At 39.7% G+C, this 24,669-nt stretch overlaps 1 protein-coding gene across 1 annotated transcript; it reads left to right on the top strand.

Annotated features, from left to right (window-relative positions):
- Positions 1–309: 309 nt before the first annotated feature.
- Positions 310–13,669, top strand: LOC121680858 (myosin heavy chain, fast skeletal muscle-like). The gene is made up of 39 exons (XM_042060406.1): positions 310–356; positions 2,169–2,384; positions 2,475–2,618; positions 2,705–2,861; positions 2,969–2,996; positions 3,130–3,250; positions 3,339–3,431; positions 3,777–3,840; positions 3,925–4,023; positions 4,119–4,222; positions 4,304–4,442; positions 5,008–5,126; positions 5,263–5,412; positions 5,503–5,673; positions 5,763–6,063; positions 6,150–6,214; positions 6,300–6,387; positions 6,482–6,599; positions 6,695–6,818; positions 6,923–7,059; positions 8,235–8,490; positions 8,605–8,847; positions 8,940–9,116; positions 9,203–9,348; positions 9,449–9,539; positions 9,621–10,010; positions 10,107–10,352; positions 10,452–10,648; positions 10,752–10,935; positions 11,021–11,186; positions 11,276–11,400; positions 11,489–11,797; positions 11,948–12,151; positions 12,257–12,382; positions 12,477–12,647; positions 12,735–12,839; positions 12,919–13,014; positions 13,343–13,474; positions 13,564–13,669. The coding sequence occupies exons 2-39, from the start codon at positions 2,181–2,183 to the stop codon at positions 13,582–13,584; spliced, it is 5,811 nt and encodes a 1,936-aa protein (XP_041916340.1). The 5' UTR covers positions 310–356; positions 2,169–2,180; the 3' UTR covers positions 13,585–13,669.
- Positions 13,670–24,669: the final 11,000 nt, after the last annotated feature.

Genomic DNA, 24,669 nt, shown 5'->3' with positions numbered 1-24,669 from the left:
TGAGCATCTCCAGATATCAAATGTTTCTATACACACCAATCAAACACATCTAGCCTTATTAGAGCTCTGCTTAGTTGACAGAAAAGTGTCAATAAAAGGACCTACTGGGAGTATGGGAGGGCTGCAGAAGGGGGGGTTCCAGTGCACAGTAAGTCTTTCACAGACACAGACACAGAAAGGAGGTGGCTCCTATTAGAGAATGTGTCATGTATCTCTTCATCTCTAAAGCAACTAATACACTTATGATTACATTACAATTATTGATATACTAAAATACTTGTGTTTGTATGTTTCTTTTTTACATTTTAGATACTCATAACAACTGTGGAAATTTAATCTTCTTTTGGGAGGAAAAGGTAAGGTACATCTGATTTACAATACATCTGAATTATCCGAACAGCTAAACGATTAAAACAAGATGCTTGCATTCTAGTAAAGCAATTCTTTCGGGGGACATTTACAGATTATTGCTATGGCACAGGTGTAGCTCCTTTCAAGATCTTATTTGTATAGACATATGCAATCTTTGCAGACAGTGTCCAATATGCCTACACCATTAATTACCTAATGTCACTAGTTAGGACACTAGTGCCTTCATGAATCTTATACGGAAGAAACAGAAGCTTATAAACATCCCCGCCCTCCACCATAATTCATTGATATCTTACCGCCTAAAAAGCTTACAGGGAAATGGAAAATTTGGAAAAGTTACATCATCATCAGAGTCAATTAATAATCAAGTAATATCTTTGCTTTATTTTTCAAATACTGATTTCATATCAGCTGTAAATATTGATTAACCATGTACCATTGGACATCATGTATTACTAGCTTGGCTATTGCATGTTAAAAATAATTGCGTTTTAAGGGGGAAGACATAAAATGTATTGAAGCATTTGAGAATGCATTGGATAAACTTGAAAACTGACTCCATAGATAAAACTTCTTGCAATTGCTGTTGTCCATGACCTGGCAGTTCCAAGGCAAGCCTTTTTAACATCGATAGATATGGCAAGCTATCAGCACTGCATAAACTTGAAAGCAGAGGAAAGATTGATTAGGCTACTTGCCATTGTGTGTGCATCCATGGTAAGCCATTTTAACATTTAAAGCTATGGCAAGCGATCTGCAATTAGAATTTTGCCTAGAAGCAATAAAACCATACATATTGATAATAAAAACTAAACATATGCCTGTGTTGAAGTATTTAGATTCCCAGCCCATTTTAACAGCAACTATGCACAAAACATTAGACTACCTCCCATCAGAGCTGCTAAATTAGCAATAACATGTGGTGATGGCCTCTTTGACAGCTCGGGAATATCAATGCAGCAGAGGAATGTTTGTCACCTACATATTTATGTTTTTACAAGCAAACTTTTTGCATGAGCTTCAAATTCATTGTGATGCTACAGTATATGAGCCTCATGCATATGAGAGATTAATGTTATTAGGTAGTTTGGAAGTTATCAGAGCATACCGTGAAACAAAGTTTTTACAACTTTACTGATAACTTTTCAAATACTGTAGATGCCAGTTAGTGCATTAGCAAGGTTTTGTGTAAACTAAGGTGTTGTTTCATAGCCTGATGCTTGTGTGTAGTTGCTTGTGTGGGCACATGCAAGCTCTCAAACACAGTCTACTAGCCTGTGTGGTGCACCCCTCTACTTATATCTTGATGTGTTTATCAACACACTGTATAGAAATAACTGTAACTGTATAGAATGTGGTGCTATCAGAGCAAGATGTTACAGAGGGCGCATGAAAAAAAAAACGACAGAGATTTAAGCGGCATCGAAATGAGGCACCGAAATCCATGTTGTTATTCAATGTCATTACTACCGTCTGCTGTATGGCCAACCTTATATTTAATGTGTAAATTAGTATAATGGGGGATGGGATTAGATTTCAGGACAATAATGCAATAAATAAATTGGTTCCATTGTTATTTAGATATCAAAGGAATGTTTTGTATTTGACTTTTAATGAATTGCAGTTTGAGTACCCTATGTACATTGATAAGCTCGGAGGTCTGGCAAACAACTGTGGTTTTGTCCCCTAATCACTGTCAACTACTTTATTTACAGTACTGTTTCTGTTTCTATGTCTGATTGTGCAAAGCATTTTATGTTGAAACAGTTTGCTCCTCATCTTTATAATTAATGCAGTAACCAGCAACAATGGGGGACGGTGATATGGCCGCGTATGGCAAGGCTGCCATCTACCTTCGTAAGCCTGAGAGGGAGAGAATTGAGGCCCAGTCCAAGCCCTTTGATGCAAAGACTGCTTGCTTTGTGGTTGATAAAGAGGACTTGTACGTCAAGGGTACAATTAAAAAGAAGGATGGTGGCAAAGTCGTTGTTGAAACGCTTGAAAAAAAGGAGGTACTTTAGCAAGGCTGTTGAAATTACATTTTCACAGAAAGTTTCTTGAGTACATCTCTTTGTTAAAGCTGTTTTCTACATTGGTTTTAGGAAAAGACAGTGAAGGAAGATGAAGTCTTCCCCTTGAATCCTCCCAAATACGACAAAATTGAGGACATGGCCATGATGACCCACCTCAATGAAGCCTCCGTCCTGTATAACCTCAAAGAGCGTTATGCGGCATGGATGATCTATGTAAGCATTACACTTTTAAATAAATTAAGAAAATAAAATGAATTTGAAAAGCTGAAAAAACAGTTTTCTTTATTTCTTCATTCTAGACCTACTCTGGACTTTTCTGTGTCACTGTGAACCCCTACAAGTGGCTCCCCGTATACGATCAAGAAGTGGTGAATGCCTACAGAGGCAAGAAGCGTGTGGAGGCCCCGCCCCACATCTTCTCTGTCTCTGACAACGCATTTCAGTTCATGCTTCAAGGTATGCTTTCAGTTTTAAACCCATCACTGAATAATACATTATATATTTGATTCATTTACTGGTATGTAAAATGAACCATTCATGTCAATCTCTATTCTGTCCCACAGACAGAGAGAATCAGTCTGTCCTGATTACGTAAGTGTCCATGCATCCCTTAAAACTGTTGACATTATTTAAAGGCTAAATCTTTACATTATCTTCTATATGCTCTTCTGGTACACTTTGTAATTATGATATAAAAAATTGCAATATTTTCTGTCTAATACAGCGGAGAATCTGGTGCTGGCAAGACTGTAAACACCAAGCGTGTCATCCAGTACTTTGCAACAATTGCAGTGTCTGGTGGGAAGAAGTCAGACGCACAAGCCGGCAGCAGTGGAAAAATTAAGGTATAGGACCCCTTGCATAGTTATAGGCTAATTATCACATAGCAACACAGACATTAACTTCAATGACAATATATCTGTTGACTTGCAGGGCTCTCTTGAAGACCAGATTATTGCTGCAAACCCACTGCTCGAGGCTTATGGTAATGCCAAGACTGTGAGGAATGACAACTCTTCACGTTTCGTAAGTTTAGTGTCTCATCTAATCTCTTACATGTTTTTTTTTTTCGTTTTTAGATAAAATCAACTTCTTAGGGTTAAGGAACTCAAACTTATCATGCACTTTGTTTTATATCTATTAGTATCTTTTTTGAAAAACATCCTCCGATGTCTATTTAAACCTCTACACTATCATCTTTTGCTTTTTGTATTACAGTAGTAAAGGCAGTACTTATTGTTACTCTTAGGTCTATTACTGAATATTTTAATATTTATTGAATACTTTAATATTTTCCTCATGTGTAACCTGCTTTGGTGAAAAGCATGAGTTTAATTAATACATGTTATGTCAAAATGTAATCTCAAACAGGGTAAATTCATCAGAATTCACTTTGCCACATCTGGAAAACTGGCTAGTGCTGATATTGAGACTTGTAAGTATAATTGTTCCAAGTAGAAATGTTCTTTTATTGCCTTAAATGTATCAAATGAAAATACATCCTTCCCTGTGTAAAAAGATCTGCTGGAGAAGTCTAGAGTGACATTCCAGCTTCCTGATGAGAGAGGCTACCACATCTTCTTCCAGATGATGACCAACCACAAGCCTGAAATTATAGGTATGGTTTTCACCATAATTTCACCATATTCACCAAAGGTTCAAAAATCAATAAATTAATTCTGAATTTGTAAAATAATGTTTTGATCCTGACAGAAATGTGCCTCATCACATCCAACCCCTATGACTTCCCAACGTGCAGTCAGGGTCAGATCGCTGTGGCCAGTATTGATGACAAAGAGGAGTTGGATGCCACTGATGTAAGTCTACCAATAATGTGTTTTCCCCTCTTCAATTTATTGAAGAAAGCTTTAAAATAATCAAATAATTCACCATTATAGGATGCCATTGACATCCTGGGTTTCACTGGAGAGGAGAAAGTCACCATTTACAAGCTGACTGGTGCTGTGCTCCATCATGGTAACATGAAATTCAAGCAGAAGCAGCGCGAGGAGCAGGCTGAGCCTGATGGCACTGAGAGTAAGTTACGACACTCTACTCAATCCGTCAGTTCTAGTAATAACTATAAGGTACTCTTAGTTATTGAGGTAATTTTATTATGTTAATTTAAAGTTAAATATGACTGATATCTAGTAAACACTTTTATCAAAAATGACAAAAACGGACTGGCACTGGCAGATTCGGAAAGTGAACCCGGGACGATTGATTGTCAAGCAATAAAATTAACGATGATACACCATGCACAAAATTGTTTTACCACCATGTTATTTATATCAACAGATGTGTATTCATCTATATTCATATTCTAAATTTCCCTCTGGATCAATACGTTTAAAGTATCTATCTTTATTTTAAGACAAACATTTACAAAACAATATTCACTCAGATATCTTTATGTTTTTTGTGAGACATATAGTCTTTAACCTAACACTATCTTGGACAAATGTTTTGACTTAGGGAGAGGAGACTGAGGTGGACAAACTTGTTTCATACATGTATGCTGTCCCAAATTTGTTTGGAGTATGCAATTGGTCGCTATACATTTCAAATAACCAAAATGCTTCACTGTTGCACTTTTTTTTAGCTGCCGACAAAATCTCTTACCTCTTGGGCCTGAACTCCGCTGACATGCTGAAAGCTTTATGCTACCCAAGAGTGAAAGTCGGAAATGAGTATGTCACCAAGGGCCAGACTGTGCCACAGGTATTATTTTAGTCACTAAAAAGTTATCTTCAGATGACAAACTACTTGGTAGTATTTGGACAGAATTGCTAGTAGTAAAATGACCTGCTTTTTTCTCTGAGCATAGGATGACCACTACTTGAATATTCTGTTTCAGGTCAATAACTCAGTGTCGGCCTTGTCCAAGTCCATTTATGAGAGAATGTTCTTGTGGATGGTCATCCGCATAAACCAGATGCTGGACACTAAACAACCAAGGCAGTTCTATATCGGTGTGCTGGATATTGCTGGCTTTGAGATTTTTGATGTAAGCATGAGTTAACACTATTTTTCACTCCACAATGTAGTATAATTTCAGTAGGGTACATTCATATTACAAACTATTTTTTAATCACAGTACAACAGCATGGAACAGTTATGCATCAACTTCACCAATGAGAAACTGCAACAGTTCTTCAACCACACCATGTTCGTTCTGGAGCAAGAGGAGTACAAGAAAGAGGGCATTGTATGGGAGTTCATTGACTTCGGCATGGACTTAGCCGCTTGCATTGAGCTCATTGAGAAGGTCAGTTTTAATCAGTCAAATGAGCCAAGTGCTAGATTTGTATTGTTTTTTAATATCCACTTTTAAACCTAAGCTAATTTTTCCAACAGCCTATGGGAATCTTTGCCATCCTTGAAGAGGAGTGCATGTTCCCCAAGGCCTCTGACACCACTTTCAAGAACAAGCTGTATGACCAGCATCTTGGCAAAAATAAGGCCTTTGAGAAACCCAAGCCTGCCAAAGGCAAGGCTGAGGCCCACTTCTCCCTGGTGCACTATGCCGGCACTGTGGACTACAATATTACTGGGTGGCTGGACAAGAACAAGGATCCACTGAACGATTCTGTTGTGCAGCTGTACATGAAGTCGGGAGTAAAACTTCTGCCTGTCTTGTACCCACCTGTTGTTGAGGGTAACAAAACACATATACAAGTCTACAAGCTAATGCAAAAATATCCCATTTATACCTCAATTATTGAATAATGTGTATGTCAACAGAGGCTGGTGGTGGTAAGAAGAAGAAGAAGGGTGGCTCCATGCAGACTGTGTCATCACAGTTCAGGGTGTGTATATTAAACCAATAACAACAAATCAATCATCTAATAGAATGGTGAAGAGGATGTTTTGATTGCATTCTTATCCCAACAGGAGAACTTGGGTAAACTGATGACCAACTTGAGGAGCACCCATCCTCACTTTGTGCGTTGTCTGATTCCAAATGAAATTAAGAAACCAGGTAAAGAGCGTTTGGTAGTCAATAAAGATGTGTGCATTATTCATATATTACATGTACATTGCAAATAGAAGATCTCATGCCATTTATTTCACAGGTTATATGCAGAACTTCCTGGTCATCCACCAGCTCAGGTGCAATGGTGTGCTGGAGGGTATCAGAATCTGCAGAAAGGGTTTCCCAAGCAGAATCCTCTATGGTGACTTCAAGCAGAGGTGAACTTAGAAAGCCAATGAAATATTACACATATTCAATACTGCATTTGAGGAAAAAGTAATGCTATATATGGACATTCATTTATTCTCTCCAGATACAAAGTGCTAAATGCCAGTGTCATCCCTGAGGGTCAGTTCATTGATAACAAGAAGGCTGCTGAGAAGCTCTTGGGATCCATTGATGTTGATCACACGCAATACATGTTTGGACACACAAAGGTAAATAGGTTTCATGCAATTTATTATCTGTATCTCATGAGTACAAATTAGAGCACAGCTTTTTCTGTGCCAAATAGATGCTTATATTTTCATTCATCCCTCAGGTGTTCTTTAAAGCTGGTCTGCTGGGTGACCTTGAGGAGATGCGAGATGAGAAACTGGTTTCCCTGGTCACAATGACTCAGGCTCTCTGCCGTGCATACCTGATGAGGAGGGAGTTTTCAAAGATGATGGAAAGGAGGTAAATTTGTATATCAAAAGAACTCAGAAGTCTGCAAGACTGCTATAGTATGAGAAGTAGGCATATTAATTGTATAGTCCGCCTCGGTATCCCTCTCAATTGATAGTGCATTGCTGTTTGCTAAATGATTAGCTATATTAATATTTTTTTATTTTTCTCAAAAATATGTTTGAGAATATCCTATTACACTTTCTGCTAGGGATGTAAATCTATTTCCAATTTCACGATATCGCAATCACAAAAGTGTCTCGATATCATCATGGACATGTGATGGTATGGTATCAAACGATAGGTCTCCTGTGCAAAAAACAGTTTCAGCTGCCGTGGAGCAGAGTGAAGATAAAATAAAAATTACAGAGACCATCGTCCTATTCGTGGCTATTATCCTTTGCGCTCTGCTCTTCGGTTGCCTCTACAGATCTAGGCCTACAGCAAAAATGGTAGATGCCGGTGTTGACGAGACAATATACATGTAGAGCATGAATACAAGAGTTTCAAGTGTCAAGTGTTTCTCATGCTATTTTTCATCTGCGTCTCCGGTCTATATTTGATTAGACCTGTTATAAGAGTTGAGCTGATGACGGGATCTGTCAATGTTTAATCATGTTATGGTTATGGTTATGGTATTTAGCAGACGCCTTTGTCCAAAGCGACATACAAATAAGAACAATACAATAGTTACATTTAACAGTAAACTATTTGAAAAGTTGGTAAGACATGTACAGGCTACACACACACACACATCTTATGCAACTATGCAGTGCCTCCAAATGAGAGTTTGAATTTATGTTTTATGTATCAACCGAACGAATAAACTCATCTATGAATGCACAGGTCAGACTGAAACATAGTAGGCAAACTGCAAAGGAGATTGGTGATCTGGTAGTAAATGATATGAGTGTAAATGTTTTCATTTTCCAAGTCTTAATTTGCCTTTTTCGCACAATTTCACAATAAATATTTTACCATGACTTGTTACCGAGGTATCGTATTGAGGGATTTATATTGTTACATCTCTGCAGTATTGCAATACATATCGTAACGTGGACTTGTTATCGGGGTACTATCGTATCGTAAGATTTTGATATGGTTACATCCCTCCGTTCTACACAATTCATGTAATTATAATTATACAACCTATATTAAGGATACATTTCACCACCCTTCTTGTGTAGAGAGTCTATCTACACCATCCAGTACAATATCCGCTCATTCATGAATGTCAAGACTTGGCCTTGGATGAAGGTTTACTACAAGATTAAGCCTCTCCTGAAGAGTGCTGAAACTGAGAAGGAGCTGGCCAACATGAAGCAGAACTATGACAAACTCAAAGAGGACTGTGCAAAAGCAACAGCCAGAAAGAAGGAGCTAGAGGAGAAGATGGTGGCTCTGGTGCAAGAGAGGAATGACCTGGCGCTGCAAGTGTCATCTGTAAGCGTATATTGTAATATTTCATTATTCACAATCATACCACTAACCAGTCTCAGCATTATGTTTTCAATACAAATGATATATTGCCATGCTTCTATCTTATATTTATAATAGGGAAATGAGGGTCTCAATGATGCTGAGGAGAGGTGTGAGGGTCTTATTAAAAGTAAGATCCAGCTTGAGGCCAAGCTCAAAGAGACAACTGAGAGACTGGAGGATGAAGAGGAAATCAATGCTGAGCTGACTGCCAAGAAGAGGAAACTGGAGGATGAGTGCTCTGAGCTCAAGAAGGACATTGATGATCTGGAGCTCACCTTGGCCAAAGTGGAGAAGGAGAAACATGCCACCGAGAACAAGGTTGGGATTTATAAAAGGCCAATCAATTTAGTCCGTCGAAAATAAAGTATCTTATTTACACTGTTCACTAATGTAAAACTTTCTATGTGCAGGTCAAGAACCTAACTGAAGAGATGGCCTCTCAGGATGAGTCCATTGCTAAGCTGACAAAGGAGAAGAAAGCCCTCCAAGAGGCCCACCAGCAGACTCTTGATGATCTTCAAGCAGAGGAAGACAAAGTCAACACTCTGACCAAATCCAAGACTAAGCTTGAACAGCAAGTGGATGATGTAAGTACAAAAATCAACATTTGACAACTTCTCACACTGAAATTTGACCATTTACCACATACTCACCTCACACTTCAAATTGACAGCTTGAGGGTTCCCTGGAGCAAGAAAAGAAGCTCCGTATGGACCTTGAAAGAGTCAAGAGAAAGCTTGAGGGTGACCTGAAGCTGGCCCAGGAGACCATCATGGATCTGGAGAATGACAAGCAACAGTCTGATGAGAAGATTAAGAAGTAAAGGCATTATTTATTACAACATATCACTGTTCAATTCCCATGTATGCAGCCAACTTCAGAAATTAATCTTCATTTTCTCCAATCTTTTTCTAATCAGAAAGGACTTTGAAACAAGTCAACTTCTTAGTAAGATTGAAGATGAACAATCACTTGGTGCTCAGCTGCAGAAAAAGATCAAGGAGCTTCAGGTTTAATTATTGTTCACCAACACAAACTCTGAGCATTTTTGCGGTTTTCTGTCTTACTAACATAATATTTTTTTTCAATAGGCCCGCATTGAGGAACTGGAGGAAGAGATTGAGTCTGAGCGTGCAGCTCGTGCCAAGGTTGAGAAGCAGAGAGCTGATCTCTCCAGGGAACTTGAGGAGATCAGTGAGAGGCTTGAGGAAGCTGGTGGTGCCACTGCTGCTCAAATTGAGATGAACAAAAAGCGTGAGGCTGAGTTCCAGAAGTTGCGTCGTGACCTTGAAGAGTCCACCCTTCAGCATGAAGCCACTGCGGCAGCTCTCCGCAAGAAGCAGGCAGACAGCGTTGCTGAGCTGGGAGAGCAGATTGACAACCTCCAACGTGTCAAGCAGAAGCTTGAGAAGGAGAAGAGTGAATACAAGATGGAGATTGATGATCTCTCCAGCAATATGGAAGCTGTTGCTAAATCTAAGGTTGGTGAGATGTTTACCCTCATGCTATCTTGTAAACCAATCAACTTACAATAATTTCATTAACTTTTTGCTACTAACGGACATTTTCATAAACAGACAAATCTTGAGAAGATGTGCCGCACCCTTGAAGACCAACTCAGTGAAACCAAGGCCAAGAGTGATGAGGTTTCCCGTCAGGTCAATGACCTCAGTGGTCAGAGAGCAAGACTTCAGACTGAAAATGGTGAGCTTGGCCGCCAGGTTGAGGAGAAAGATGCTCTTGTGTCTCAGCTGACCAGAAGCAAGCAGGCCTTCACTCAGCAAGTTGAGGAGCTGAAGAGACTGAATGAAGAGGAAGTCAAGGTACAGTACTGTTGCCTTTACATGAAATGAAGAATTTGGATTACATCGATCACATTTGGGGAAATGCTTTCATAAACACCCTTACTTGTTAACAAACAGGCCAAGAATGCCCTGGCTCATGCTGTTCAGTCTGCTCGTCACGACTGCGACCTTCTAAGGGAGCAGTTTGAGGAGGAGCAGGAAGCAAAGGCTGAGCTTCAACGTGGCATGTCTAAGGCCAACAGCGAGGTTGCTCAGTGGAGGACCAAGTACGAAACTGATGCAATCCAGCGCACTGAGGAGCTTGAGGAGTCCAAGTATGTGCTAAAGATGCAAAAACTTAGATATGGATTTTGTTCACTAAAACATTCTAAAAAATCATCATGTTTCCTGTGTTAAATCTGATGCTTTTTCCTTCAGAAAAAAGCTTGCCCAGCGTCTCCAGGATGCTGAGGAGCAAATTGAGGCTGTCAACTCAAAATGTGCCTCTCTAGATAAGACCAAGCAGAGACTTCAGGGTGAGGTTGAGGACCTCATGATTGATGTGGAGAGAGCCAATGGTCTAGCTGCCAACCTTGACAAGAAGCAAAGAAACTTTGACAAGGTAATACCTTCAAACATCATTTTAGATGTGGAATGTAGGTGAATAAGTACAGTATAAGCCTCACAACAAAAATTGTTTCTAAAAGGTCCTGGCAGAATGGAAGCAGAAATACGAGGAGGGTCAGGCAGAGTTGGAGGGTGCCCTGAAAGAGGCTCGTTCTCTCAGCACTGAGCTGTTCAAGATGAAGAACTCCTATGAGGAGTCTCTTGACCACCTAGAGACCCTGAAGAGGGAAAACAAGAATTTGCAACGTGAGTCAAAAATAACCCAATACATATCCCACTCAATTTTTTTTTTCAAACTTTCAGATGTTTGCTGTAATATAACTGTATATTTGCAGAAGAGATCTCGGATCTGACTGAGCAGCTTGGTGAGACTGGAAAGAGCATCCATGAGCTGGAGAAGGCCAAGAAGACTGTAGAAACTGAAAAGTCTGAGATCCAGACAGCCTTGGAAGAGGCTGAGGTACAAAATCAGGAGGGCTTTCCTACACAGTGAGAAACGGAAATTATGATGTTATTTATATTTAAAAATTCTTAATTTTCTTGTTTAGGGAACTCTTGAGCATGAGGAGTCCAAGATTCTTCGTGTCCAACTTGAACTCAACCAGATCAAGGGTGAGATTGACAGGAAACTTGCAGAGAAGGATGAGGAGATGGAGCAGATCAAGAGGAACAGCCAGAGGATAATCGACACCATGCAGAGCACTCTGGACTCTGAGATCAGGAGCAGAAATGATGCCCTGAGAATCAAGAAGAAGATGGAGGGAGACCTCAATGAGATGGAGATTCAGTTGAGCCATGCTAACCGCCAGGCTTCTGAGTCCCAGAAACAACTGAGAAATGTGCAGGGTCAACTCAAGGTCAGTTATGCAAGAAAATAGTACAAGGATCCTATCCTACCACAATTACTATTTAGTTCAAGAATGTCCATAAATCATTATATGATTTTGTCTGAACTCTCTCTTGGTAGTATGGCACATCTTTTGTCATTCCATTTGTTTTTTTATTAGGATGCCCAACTGCACCTTGATGATGCTGTCAGAGGACAGGAAGACATGAAGGAACAGGTTGCCATGGTGGAGCGCAGGAACACCCTGATGGTGGCTGAGATTGAGGAGCTCAGAGTTGCTCTGGAGCAGACAGAGAGAGGCCGCAAAGTGGCTGAACAGGAGCTGGTTGATGCCAGTGAACGTGTTGGCCTCCTGCATTCTCAGGTGGGGGTATATTTTTCTCACAAAAAAATATTTTCAATTGTACCCGCAGTTCTTTCAAAAGATTTTTCACCATATAACATATTTGAAATGATTTCTGAATGTTAGAACACAAGTCTGATTAACACCAAGAAGAAGCTTGAGGCTGACTTGGTTCAGATCCAAGGTGAGGTTGATGACATCGTCCAGGAGGCTAGAAATGCTGAGGACAAGGCCAAGAAAGCCATCACTGATGTAAGCAATGTTTTCTTTTGCACTTTAGCACTGTATATATGAGCTAAATACTGTATGTAGCTAGTGTGATCTAACACAATTTCCCATTTTTCAGGCTGCCATGATGGCAGAGGAGCTGAAGAAGGAGCAGGACACCAGTTCTCATCTGGAGAGGATGAAGAAGAACCTGGAGGTCACTGTGAAGGATCTGCAGCACCGCCTGGATGAGGCTGAGAATCTGGCCATGAAGGGTGGCAAGAAACAACTCCAGAAACTGGAGTCCAGAGTAAGTGACTAAACTTGGGTGAAATATTCAGAATGTAATAAATAAAATGAAGACCGTGTCTGAAATGAAGATCTTGCTTATGTAAAGGTTCGTGAGTTGGAAAGTGAGATTGAGAATGAACAACGACGTGGTATTGAGGCTGTCAAGGGAGTCCGCAAATACGAAAGGAGAGTGAAGGAGCTTACCTACCAGGTACAAAGTTTCTTTCACCACTATTGAACATAATTTATCTCGAGGAGGACAATGTTAGACAGATTGTTTTTCTTTTCAGACTGAGGAGGACAAGAAAAACGTCACCAGACTGCAGGACCTAGTTGACAAGCTGCAATTGAAGGTCAAATCCTACAAGAGACAGGCTGAGGAGGCTGTAAGTAGTTTCTTGTGTTACCTAGATGGTCAAATATCTTGCCTTTCGTATTAATAAAAATTATAGTTTAATAGGACTAAAAAGAATAAAACAAATAAACAACTTTTCGGTTCATCCAAACTGCATCAGTTGTAATGAATGTAACAGGAAGGATGAACACCAAAACATTTTGTATCTCTTAGTCCTTTAAGTTCAGTGTTTTGAAAGTAAACGTTTTAAAAGAAATGCTATCACCTGGACCCTAAATGAATCTCCATAGACACACAACATTTTTTTATTTGCTTCAAAACAAAAGCCTCTGCACTCAAACATATTTTCTCATTATTAGGAGGAGCAATCCAACTCCCACCTGTCTAAGTTCAGGAAGGTTCAGCATGAGCTGGAGGAGGCTGAGGAGCGTGCTGACATTGCTGAATCCCAGGTCAACAAGATGAGAGCAAAGAGCCGTGATGCTGGAAAGGTAAATCTAATTTGCCATATTCCAATGTATTATAAGCCATCATATGTTCATACTCAATTTAATTCCATTCTTCAATTTCTCTTTCTCAGAGCAAGGAGGCTGCAGAGTAAATCCTGCAGCAAAATCTTCTGACCAGGCAGTCACTAATTTGGATTAATATCCTGATTACTGTGGCCATTCTGTAACTTCTACATAATAAAAGTCTCTTCAGAATATATGAGTGTATTGTTTTTAATCAGAATCAGAATTAATTGGGATCAGAATTTGTAACATGTTTTGACTTCCCTATGTGCATTCACTTTACGATTTCCACTTTACGATTTCCTTGCCAATAATGACTGATGCGGTAACACTTTCTATGAAAGTCACTGTTATAATGAGTTATGCATACATTCGTAACACCTTATAATGCGATCATAGAAATTATAATAATAATTACAATAGTTCACAAACAAGCATTAGACTTGTTAGCAATCTTCATAATGCTTTATTAACTGTTGCTTTAATGCATTATAACTAATGGTTATACCAGATTATTTCATTATGGACCAAAAATCTCAGTTCATTTTGTATAATTCATACCTCTGACCCTGCCTTCTCATAACTAAACATCGTGGGCACACTGTAGGCTACTGATGTTAGAACAACTTTTGCTTAGTGATTTCATGCATGAATGAAACTCAGTATGCATAACAGTGACCTTCATAGAAAGTGTTACCAAATATGCTTTATAGCAATCTGAAGGGAACACAAAACCTTTACATCTTGGTGTATTCAACACTCACTTAGGGACTGTTCGGTATATTTATGGAATGGACCACCGGAAAATAGAGGAGGGTCATGTCTTTTTATTCTTTGTTGAGGGGAGGGTCACCCAACTTTTTTTAGTCTAGGAGGGGGGGGGGGGGGTCACCCAACTTTTGTAATCATGAAAACAGCAACATTTCAAAATGGCCTGTTTGGTGCATATTTTTCCATGTAGCTCTCAGTCTCAGTCTTCACACTTCGGGCACCCCTCTCTGCACACCACGTTTACCCCTCATTTCCTTCTTTCTTGCAGAGTAGCAAGATAAAGGCCTCGCGCTGCGGCCTTCGTAGAGACTCAGGGCCTGTCCACACGGAGACGCTTTTTAGGTTAAAGGCAGAGGTTTTGCTTCGTCTTGGCCGAGCGTCCAAACGAATCCTGTAAACGCACTGCCCGAAACCGCACTTTTCTGAAACCTGGTCCTAGAGTGGAGAAATCTGAAACCGTAGCCCGTTTGAGTTCGTTTAGACAGCGAAACCGCACATCCTGCTTGCGTATCGATGATGTCATCGCCACACCTCAGCTGCCCTGGACTTGCACTTATAGTATTGCCTAACAATACTAGTTTTCATACATGACATTACCTACGATTACACTCCGTTAAGATAAATATCACAACTGATGCGCAGCGCCGATAGCTTTTGACTTGGTGGACTGAACACAGTTTTTCCCGGTGTTTTTTTATGCATTCTAGCTACTGTCAGTGATGCGAGAGAACTTCAGTTATTAGGAAAGTGCGGTGTAAGTTTAGGCTACATTAATTTGTGCGTAGTGCCAGTGTCATTCATTTATTTTACATGTCTTACAACATATATACATGCATTCACAGTCGAGTGAAATCAGATATAAGCATACAAAGACGCTTAGAACTCACGTTAAGCCGATGGTAGCACACTGAATGCGAATGCACGATTTGATGCAGGCAAAAGTATTGACTGTTACTAACGAAGGTTTTATAGCAATATTATGAATGTGGCAACAGAATAGCCTAGAACTTGGGTAAGCCTTGCGTTTAGTAGCCTAATTGCGGTGATAGCCAAAACTAATGTGAATCACGGACTATCCTACAACCAAAGAAAGTAAAGGTGATTAGTAGGCCTACCTGCGTTAGCCAAATAAAGGACGGGACTGCACCCTTCACAAACCGTAAAATAAAGTTTATTAGTTTTACAGTTGGCTACAGTTGACAGTTCACCATCAGTCCACACAAACAATTCTGGTTTCCTTGCACTAGCCATTTCGCCGTAGCCTATTCTGTCTGTTTTTAAAGCGCACATTTTGCAAGTTTTGGTGAATTTCTGTAAAGACACAGTGCCACGTATGAAGTAACGTGTTGAGATGGATCCGTTTGGACGCAAATATTCTTGATACGGTTCCAGGGAAGAAGGAGGAAAAAAAGATCAGTTTGGTACGTGTGGACTAGGCCTCAATGGAGACTGAGGGACATCTAGGCACTAGCAAAGGTTCTAGAGGGAATGTGATTTCTAGCGCCATATTACGTTCTCTTTCATTCCATACTGTAGCTGTCAACATTGAACATTGAAAATAAGGGAGATGCCCCCGGTTTCTCACCCAAATTACGGGAAAATTTCAACATTCGTCCCCATTAACGTCGTCTACCATTGCAGTTGTAGCAACAAAGTAGCCTACTTCATTCACGCCTAACAGCCTATATTAGAGTATTTTGGTCAACTTTACACAGCCCTAAAAAGGCTACATTTACCTTTGGCTTACTGTTAGTATACCTAACGTTAAACAGCGTGCATGCTTAACATTAGTAAAGCATACTTGTGCTTCATTCATCCACATCCAGCTGCAACGTTTTGACCAGCATATCTACCAATTGACCTTGTTCCTGTCCAATCTCTAGCTTTGCTGTCTCCATCATTTCTGTTTTTGTTGTTTGCAAAAATATATAGTATTTATTGGTAAACAGCAACAAGTGCAATTTGTTAATCGCTGTCATTCTCTCTCCTGCGCAAACAAAAATGTGTTACGTTCCAAGTAACCTAGTGCGTAATTCTGCTTAAGAAAGTTGAACAAATACATTTGGTTATTTCACAGAAAAATATAAATAGCCAGCTTATGGTCTACAGTGCAAAGTTGGTAAGTTATGATAGGCCAACTTGGAGTGAACATACAAACAGGGGAAATTCTTTCTCTAGTAGCTGATGGTAGGCAGGTGCACACGTAGACTTACGGCCGAACACTATGCAAGCACCAATGAATCGTGCTCTCACGACAATCACGCCGTTAAACTTAAAATAGGTTAACATCGCTCTAAGTTCGCCTTCAAGCAAGGAGAACGATGATTTGAAGACATCTGTTTAGTTGGAAGGGCAAGGGGATAGCAACAGGCAGTGCCGGCCCGAGCTTTTTGGGGGCCCTAAGCAGAATTTGATTTGGGGGCCCCCTCCCACAACGCACCTGTGAGTCACCTGTGCTTGGCGATAATTGACAACTTCACACTATAATGTCATATTATAAATTAATACAGTAAGGTTATGTATTAATACAGTGACTGATTATGAACTACTGTCCCCCTGGACACAGATGCATAAGGACTCAGTAGGCTCATTCAGTAATCCATCCTTGCTCACATGGCAAAAATGTTTTGGGGCTCCGCTCTAGACTTCTGGCCCCAAGTGCTTGGTAAACCAATGTATTAGTTGTTATTTACCCCAACCCTGTCACCTTTTAATCTTAGAGGGTACTTATTGATTTATTATTTACAGATTTATTTCAAACATTCATATTCAAAGTGAAGCACTAAGGGTGGTTTACTGAAGTTGAATTGACAAATAACAAAATACAACAGCATTTGTATTTGTTGTAAACAAGTACATCCGTTTAATGACTTGTTTTTCAACAGATTTGCAGAACAAATCCGCAAATGTGCATTAAATGAGCAATCTTCAACTACAAAATAAAACCAAAATAGACAAACATTAATAATCAAAAATAAAATGTCCCAAAAAATAGATACTTATTCCTACTTCGTTCCTGGCTTTCAGGTATCTGCAACTCTGCAGTGGACAAACCTGCAATGATTAAATAAATACATAAATAAATAAAACAAAAACTATGTTAAATGTGTCATGTCATATTAACAGGCTATGTAACCATTTGCCATCAAGAAAACCTCACCTTCTGTGTCATCAGCCATGGAGGCAGACACTTGATGAGGTAGAGTTAGGTAGTGGTAGAGATGTGCTCCAAAGTACTTCAACAGTGTCTCTGAAAAAAAAAAAAAATTGCATAAGTGCATATTTGATCGAGCAGAATGAGTTTATTTTGCTATCATTACTTACACTCATCAACAAGCAATTCCACATGTAACAATTCATATTCTATTGGCAAATGAGGCATAATCAAAAGTATACTTAATTGCAGTATGGTGAACGCTTAACATGGTGATCTACTGCAGCCTAAATATTATGGTAGCACCGCTACATCACTTGCCACTATCTTAATCAAATGTAAGTCTATTTTCATCACAGAAGTCTCCCCACCCAACATGGTATATTTTCTCAAACACTACCATCTCTCTCTAAAGATCATAGAGCAGAGCGCACGTACTGCCAGACTGCACGTACTTCCATCTTTGCCTATGAAGCTGGAACGTTACGATTGCCCAGAGTCGCGCTAGTCAGTGGGTTGGGGTTGTGACTGGGAGCCTGGGCTTAGCCTGCTGTTGCTATCAGACTTACCACTATGTCACATATTATAGAACAGTAATAAACTATCAACACTTTCAGGTGCGAAATCAGAAACAATCCCTCTGTGGTACATTTGCCTTCAGCTACAGTACGTTTTCATGTAGCTAGTGCTAATGTCCACGTCAGTCAGCTAGCTAACTTTAATTTACAACAAAAGCCCACCTATGGCTAGGGTACATGCTTGATTAAACATCCAAAACAATCCCAATATCCTTGACATCTGAAATACATCTAGATAAATATATATTAATGGGAGACATTTCTCTGTTGATGGCGGAGATTTAGCTCTGGTGATGGCTTATATTATTAGATCATGACAGCTAGCTAGCTGCCTCAAGCACAAAACATACTGTAAATAATCATGCAAACATACCTGTATCTTGCTCGTTTTTCTCCTCCTCTGTCATTTTCTTCTTACTGTTTTTGGCACCAGAGGGATACTTTTCTTAACATTACCGTCTCTTCCGATTTTTGAACTTGATGCAGTGTCTGCACGAATTGTCTATGCATCCGAGGTGTCTAGTTTATGCGCGTGACTCAAAGGCTGGCAGACACAGTAGAGGTAGGCAAGCATATTGATCATGAAATCAGAATTTTCTTGTTTTAAATTATTAATTGTTTCATTTATTCATTCATTGATGTCACTTGTTTACGTTATTTATTATGTAAAAAAAAAAAGAAAGAAACTCGATTGGGGGCCCCAAGCAGCCGCTTAGTTCGCTTATGCCTCGGGCCGGCCCTGGCAACAGGGCAACACAGAGACAGGCCCGATTGCAGGGCTAATGTTATGAGAGTATTAAAATATAGGCTAGTGACAAATGGTCAGAAAGGGCTTTAGTTTTTGAGATACCCCTACCGGAGGTATGGCCTGGTAAACCAGACCCTGGAATCTTTCAGATTAAGTATTAAGCATTAAGATCACTTTAAGCATTGAGTGCTCCGGTCCTGCTCCTTGGCTCTTGTTAGACCTTGGATCTCCCTTTTTATCTTCATCAAGCCTTTCAGCTGCCCGAAGGACCTTGTCTCTAGTACTTGCGCCTGTTCCAGTTGAAATTGCTGTCAGGGGTTCTGGTTTAGAGTTGGCCTTACCACAAATGAAACAATCTCTCCATATTTGAAATTATGTTGTATCAGCCCTACTCAGCCTTCTTGGTGCTCTCACTCTCAACATTTGCAACTTGCTGCTGCACACTGATTTTTGTCTTACTGCAGTAGTTCGCTCTACATGATACATGATATGAAACTTTGATTTTGGAGGAAATATCATCTGTATATGGAGCCATTTTTATGGACATCACCATCTCTCTCTCTGCTGAGCAAGGGTAAGTATGCGTTGGAGGCCTTCTACTGTGGGGTTTTAGACATAGGAATCTTTTTTCTTGCCCTTTTCAAAATGTTTTCCACAAATGATACAAAGCTTTGGATCCAATGTCTGTAAGACATTCTCCATAATTCAAGAGACTAGTGAAAAGGAAAAATGATATACATTTCAGATATTTCATTGAAATGCAAATCAAGTTGAATTACACATGCAACATTAGTCAGAGGGCTAAGTACTTTCTTAGCTAGGGAAAGTAGTTTCTACAACTAACTGTTTAGCTACTTAGGGGTGAAGTAAGCAGTGTAGGCTCTACTGTCCACTGCTGGTCTGGATAGACAAAAGCTAACAATATTATTTTCCATTATTCAGTAATGACATGACCAAAACAAAATTCAAGTGAATGTAAATATTTTAATAAAGGTGTTCCATTCCAATGTTAACCTGATTCAATTGGATCTGTGTTTCATATGAAATGTATCATTATTAAATGTAGATGTAGATCAGCACTTACCTTGCAGTAACAATGAATTTGTCAACATTCTTCTCACCACTGATAATGTGATTTGGACTGTATTTTGCCAGTGTTCTGTTTTCTTTCATTTTGGACACCTCATACATTGAGTGACAGAACACCCTAATGTGTCATACTATATTTACATATTTGGTCATATTGGATTCAGTACAACCCCACCTTTCCAACAAGCCATCATATGTGTTTCTATGATAATCCCTGGCAAAGCAGCCACAAAGTAAATGAAAACATTCTGCATAGATATTATTTTTTTGCATGTCCGCTTATTTTAGGTGTATGTTGTGTACATGTCTCTATTCATTCCATACATCAAGATATTCGCATCCAGTCTTTTCTAGTAGGTAAAGCAACTTCCTGACTATAAACATGACTATAAACAAGCTTTCAGAGCTTGTGTGATTGATCTGCACTAATTTATATGCCTTAACTCCAATACGGACAGGCTATATTTTAGTCCTTTTTTGGTTTTGAGGTGTATAACAATATCTGTTAATTTAACAATCTTAGCAGTAAAATATTTTTAGCCAAGAATCCATTTCATATATGGGAGACCTTAGAGATGAGGAAAAACATTGTTGGGTTTAGTTCTACCTCCGGTAGGGGTATCTAAAAAATGTGGGGCCATTGTCACTAGCCTAATATGGGATATTCTATGGGGAAATATTAAAACGGCAAGACAGCGGGGGGAAAGTTAAATTATGTGATAAACACGGAAAAGGTTGGCATGCATTGTTTCGGTCCCTTATTAATCCCATATGATTATTTGTGAAATTGTGCAAATGGTGAAACACATTTGAAAAGGAAGGACTGGTAGCATGCAAGCTCACGGGAAAGATTGATTTAAGAACGTTATCACAGTGTGTCTTCATGGCGCAAAGCAGCGTGGGCGGAAGACAGCAACAATTGGCAGGGAAGGGTCATGTCTTTTTTGACAATTCTGTCGGAGGGTCATTGAAAAATTTCTAGCAGGCAAGGGAGGGTCATGCAACTTTTGACTGAAGCACTCAAAATCCCTCCGGTGGCCCCTTCCATAAATAATGAACAGTCCTTTCATCCTTGATTACATTGATGTTCCCATAGACTAGCAACTGCTCATTCTCTATGTCTGTTTCATGAGGGTTTATCTACGCTTAATAACTTAAACATAGAAGCAGCTCACCCACAAACAGTGTTGGGAAGAATACTTTCAAAACGTATTCCGTTACAGAGTACATGCCCAAAAATGTACAGTAATTTGCATGCACCTTTAAGCCAGATGTCACAACAATAGCCACCTCTTTGGAGATTAGCTGCATCTGCACCCTTTTGTCAAATTTTGACATTATCATGTCCATCTTCAACTTTGCCCTGACAGATGGTACAGTCTTCAATCTTTCAATTGGGAAAGTGTGGAAAAGAATGGACTTATAGGGTGAAAATTGACTGAAAAGGCAGCATGGTTGAATTTTTAAGGAAAATAATAGAGTGATAATTCAGCAGATAGTATATTGGGGTTACTTTTGGGGGGGGGGGGACAACAAAAAATGGGCGAGAAAGGTATCAGCACAATCTTTTAGTGCAGGCCCCTTGGCAGACAGACACACGGGACCCATAGCCTAGGCCCTAGTCTACATAAGCTATATAAACCAGGTGAATAACATATAACAGTAGGTGTCTCAGCCATGCTCCTAACTTCCCACGTCTACTCCAGTGCTTGCCAGATACTCCAGTTAAGTTGGATTGTTTGTTTGGACTCCCTGGGCAGGCCCCTAGTTACATCACTGACCTCCTCCATCTGCACCAAGTCCCCAGGACCAGAGATGGGAAGTAACAAAGTACAAATACTTCGTTATGTACTCAAGTAGATTTTTCAGAATGGGGGGCCCAACAGGTTATGGGATGATTTAAAAAGAGAGACTGCCACACTTGCACTCTAGTAACATTTGTGTGGTCCAGGTACCATTGCATAAAATATGGTTGTCATTCACAAGACTACTTTTACTTTTATACTTTAAGTAAATTTCCAAGCCTGTACTTTGTTACTTTTACCTGAGTAAAGAAGTTAAATCAGTACAGTAAGTATTTTTTAACACAAGTATTTGTGCTTCTACTTGAGTACGGGAAGTGAGTACTTTTGCCATCTCTGCCCAGGTCTCTCAGATCAAATGACAAAGCTCTCCTCCATGTGCCCCGGTCAAGGCTTTGCAGTTGCAGCGCCACGACTGTGGAACCAATTGCCCCTGGACATTAAAAATGCTCCATCCATCTGTGTTTTTAAGTCTAGGCTCAAAACCCACCTTTTTACCTTATCCTCCCCAGCTCCCTAAATCTCTGTCTGTTGCCCTGTTTGTAACTGTACATGTCTCCTGTTGTCATTGTTGATTTGTGTCTGTCTGTTGCCCTGTTTGGAACTGTACATGTCTCCTGTTGTCATTGTTGATCTGTGTCTGTCTGTTGCCCTGTTTGTAACTGTACATGTCTCCTGTTGTCATTGTTGATCTGTGTCTGTCTGTTGCCCTGTTTGGAACTGTACATGTCTCCTGTTGTCATTGTTGATCTGTGTCTGTCTGTTGCCCTGTTTGGAACTGTACATGTCTCCTGTTGTCATTGTTGATCTGTGTCTGTCTGTTGCCCTGTCTGTAACTCTGTACATGTCTCCTGTTGTCATTGTTGATCTGTGTCTGTCTGTTGCCCTGTTTGGAACTGTACATGTCTCCTGTTGTCATTGTTGATCTGTGTCTGTCTGTTGCCCTGTCTGTAACTCTGTACATGTCTCCTGTTGTCATTGTTGATCTGTGTCTGTCTGTTGCCCTGTTTGGAACTGTACATGTCTCCTGTTGTCATTGTTGATCTGTGTCTGTCTGTTGCCCTGTTTGGAACTGTACATGTCTCCTGTTGTCATTGTTGATCTGTGTCTGTCTGTTGCCCTGTTTGGAACTGTACATGTCTCCTGTTGTCATTGTTGATCTGTGTCTGTCTGTTGCCCTGTTTGGAACTGTACATGTCTCCTGTTGTCATTGTTGATCTGTGTCTGTCTGCTTTTTCTGCTTTATTTCTTTTTGTTTCTTGATTTTATTCTGTACAGCACTTTGGTCAGTGAAAGCTGCGTTTAAATGTGCTCTAAAAATAAATGTCACTTTTTTTTACTTACCTTTTGCTTGAACTCTTTATATTATTTTATTATTATTATTATTATTATTATTATTTTATTATTATTATATTATTATTATATTTATATTATTGGATCTTTTGTGTGCTTTGGACCTTTTGCCTGATTTCCGTTAACCTGTGTCTCCTGTGTGTTTGCTGAGCCTTGCAGGGGCGTATCAAGCTTTTTAAAAGTGTTTGTGTGTGTGTCTGTGGGGTAAGTGCATAGTTTTATTTGCATAATATATATTATGCAAATAAAACTATGCACTTCATAGCCTACTGTTAAAGCAACAAATGAGAATAATTGGTATTTAGACCTCTTGGCATCATGGACGGACTACGAACTGGGCCCCTGGGCTCAGACATAGTTATAGATATACATTTGTGGAACTATTACGGAACCTTAAGGAAATGTTCCCTAAAAGTTGCACAAAACTATACCTTTAGGGAACATTCCTTAATGGATAAAAAATGTATCCTTAATGTAACCATCAGAGAATGTTCCCTAAAGGTTCCCTAATAGTTGCACAAATCTATACCTTTAGGGAACGTTTCTTAATGGATAAAAAATGTATCCTTAATAAAACCAGCAGGGAACGTTCCCTATAGGTTTCCTAAAGGTATAGTTTTGTGCAACTGGTTATATTAAGGATGTATTCGTATTTCTTCTAATTTCTTTCAGGCAAACAGTTGTGCTGATCACTCAGAAGTCTGCATGGAAATAGCAATATGTTCTGCTCAGCACTGGGACAAAGAACATGTATTTTGTCTGGACATTTTAGATTGGTAAGCACTTTTTTGAAACTGGACCACAAAAATCTATCTACAGTTTTCTGAAGAAATCTTAGCACAACTTTGAGTGGGGTAATATTATGTAGACCTGACTTCAAAACCAACCAGGTTGCAACATCATCTTGTATGAAAAATAATTAATGTGATTATACACTCTGACTGTGGTAAATGAGGAAAGAGAGTATTCAAATTATCTCTATCAATTTTGTAAGACAATGCTTTTGGGAAAAACACCCCTGGACCAGGCCTTACCAGACTCAGGTGTTCAATGTGAGACCTCTATCTTGCGTCCCAGCGCAATTGACTTTGTAAACTCACGCTTTTGTCTTTACTATTTTGCAGTCAGCGCATATTGGAATTTTCCCTCCACAGGTACATGCCTGTAAATTAGGGAATTCGATTGCACCCACGGGGGCGGTTCAGCGAAAAAAGACGGGGCGTGTTCCGGCGCAAACGTTCACTGTTGATATTTTGCCGTTTCAGAAAACAATTCCGCCACAGACCAGGAACTCCCTGGTCTAAAGTCTGTGGCGCAAATGCAGATGCTATTTTAAGGGTGCATGCATGACCACAGGCCTGAATGAATGAATGCGTTGCACACCAATCTACAGACACCCCCGTGCACAGACGGAAACATTCAAAGCCTTGATAATATTTGTCCATTTCCCGGTTTTGTTCGTGCATTGGTGACCTAAAAATTTTGTATATAGGCCTATAGTACAACATCTATATGCAATATCTTTACAACAACAACGCCTAATTATGACCTATTAATTTGGACAACTTTATACAGAACTATAAAGGCTAAAGTTACCTTTAGTTTTGTTCCAATTTACTGTTGTGTATGGCTTTAAACATCGCGTGCGCTTTAACATCAGCCTAAGCATTATTCCAGCT

This window comes from Alosa sapidissima, chromosome 13 (genome assembly GCF_018492685.1).
Source record: "Alosa sapidissima isolate fAloSap1 chromosome 13, fAloSap1.pri, whole genome shotgun sequence".
Lineage (NCBI taxonomy): Eukaryota > Metazoa > Chordata > Actinopteri > Clupeiformes > Clupeidae > Alosa > Alosa sapidissima.
Note: the sequence above shows the minus strand (reverse complement) of the source record. Positions and strands in the feature narration are given on the sequence as shown.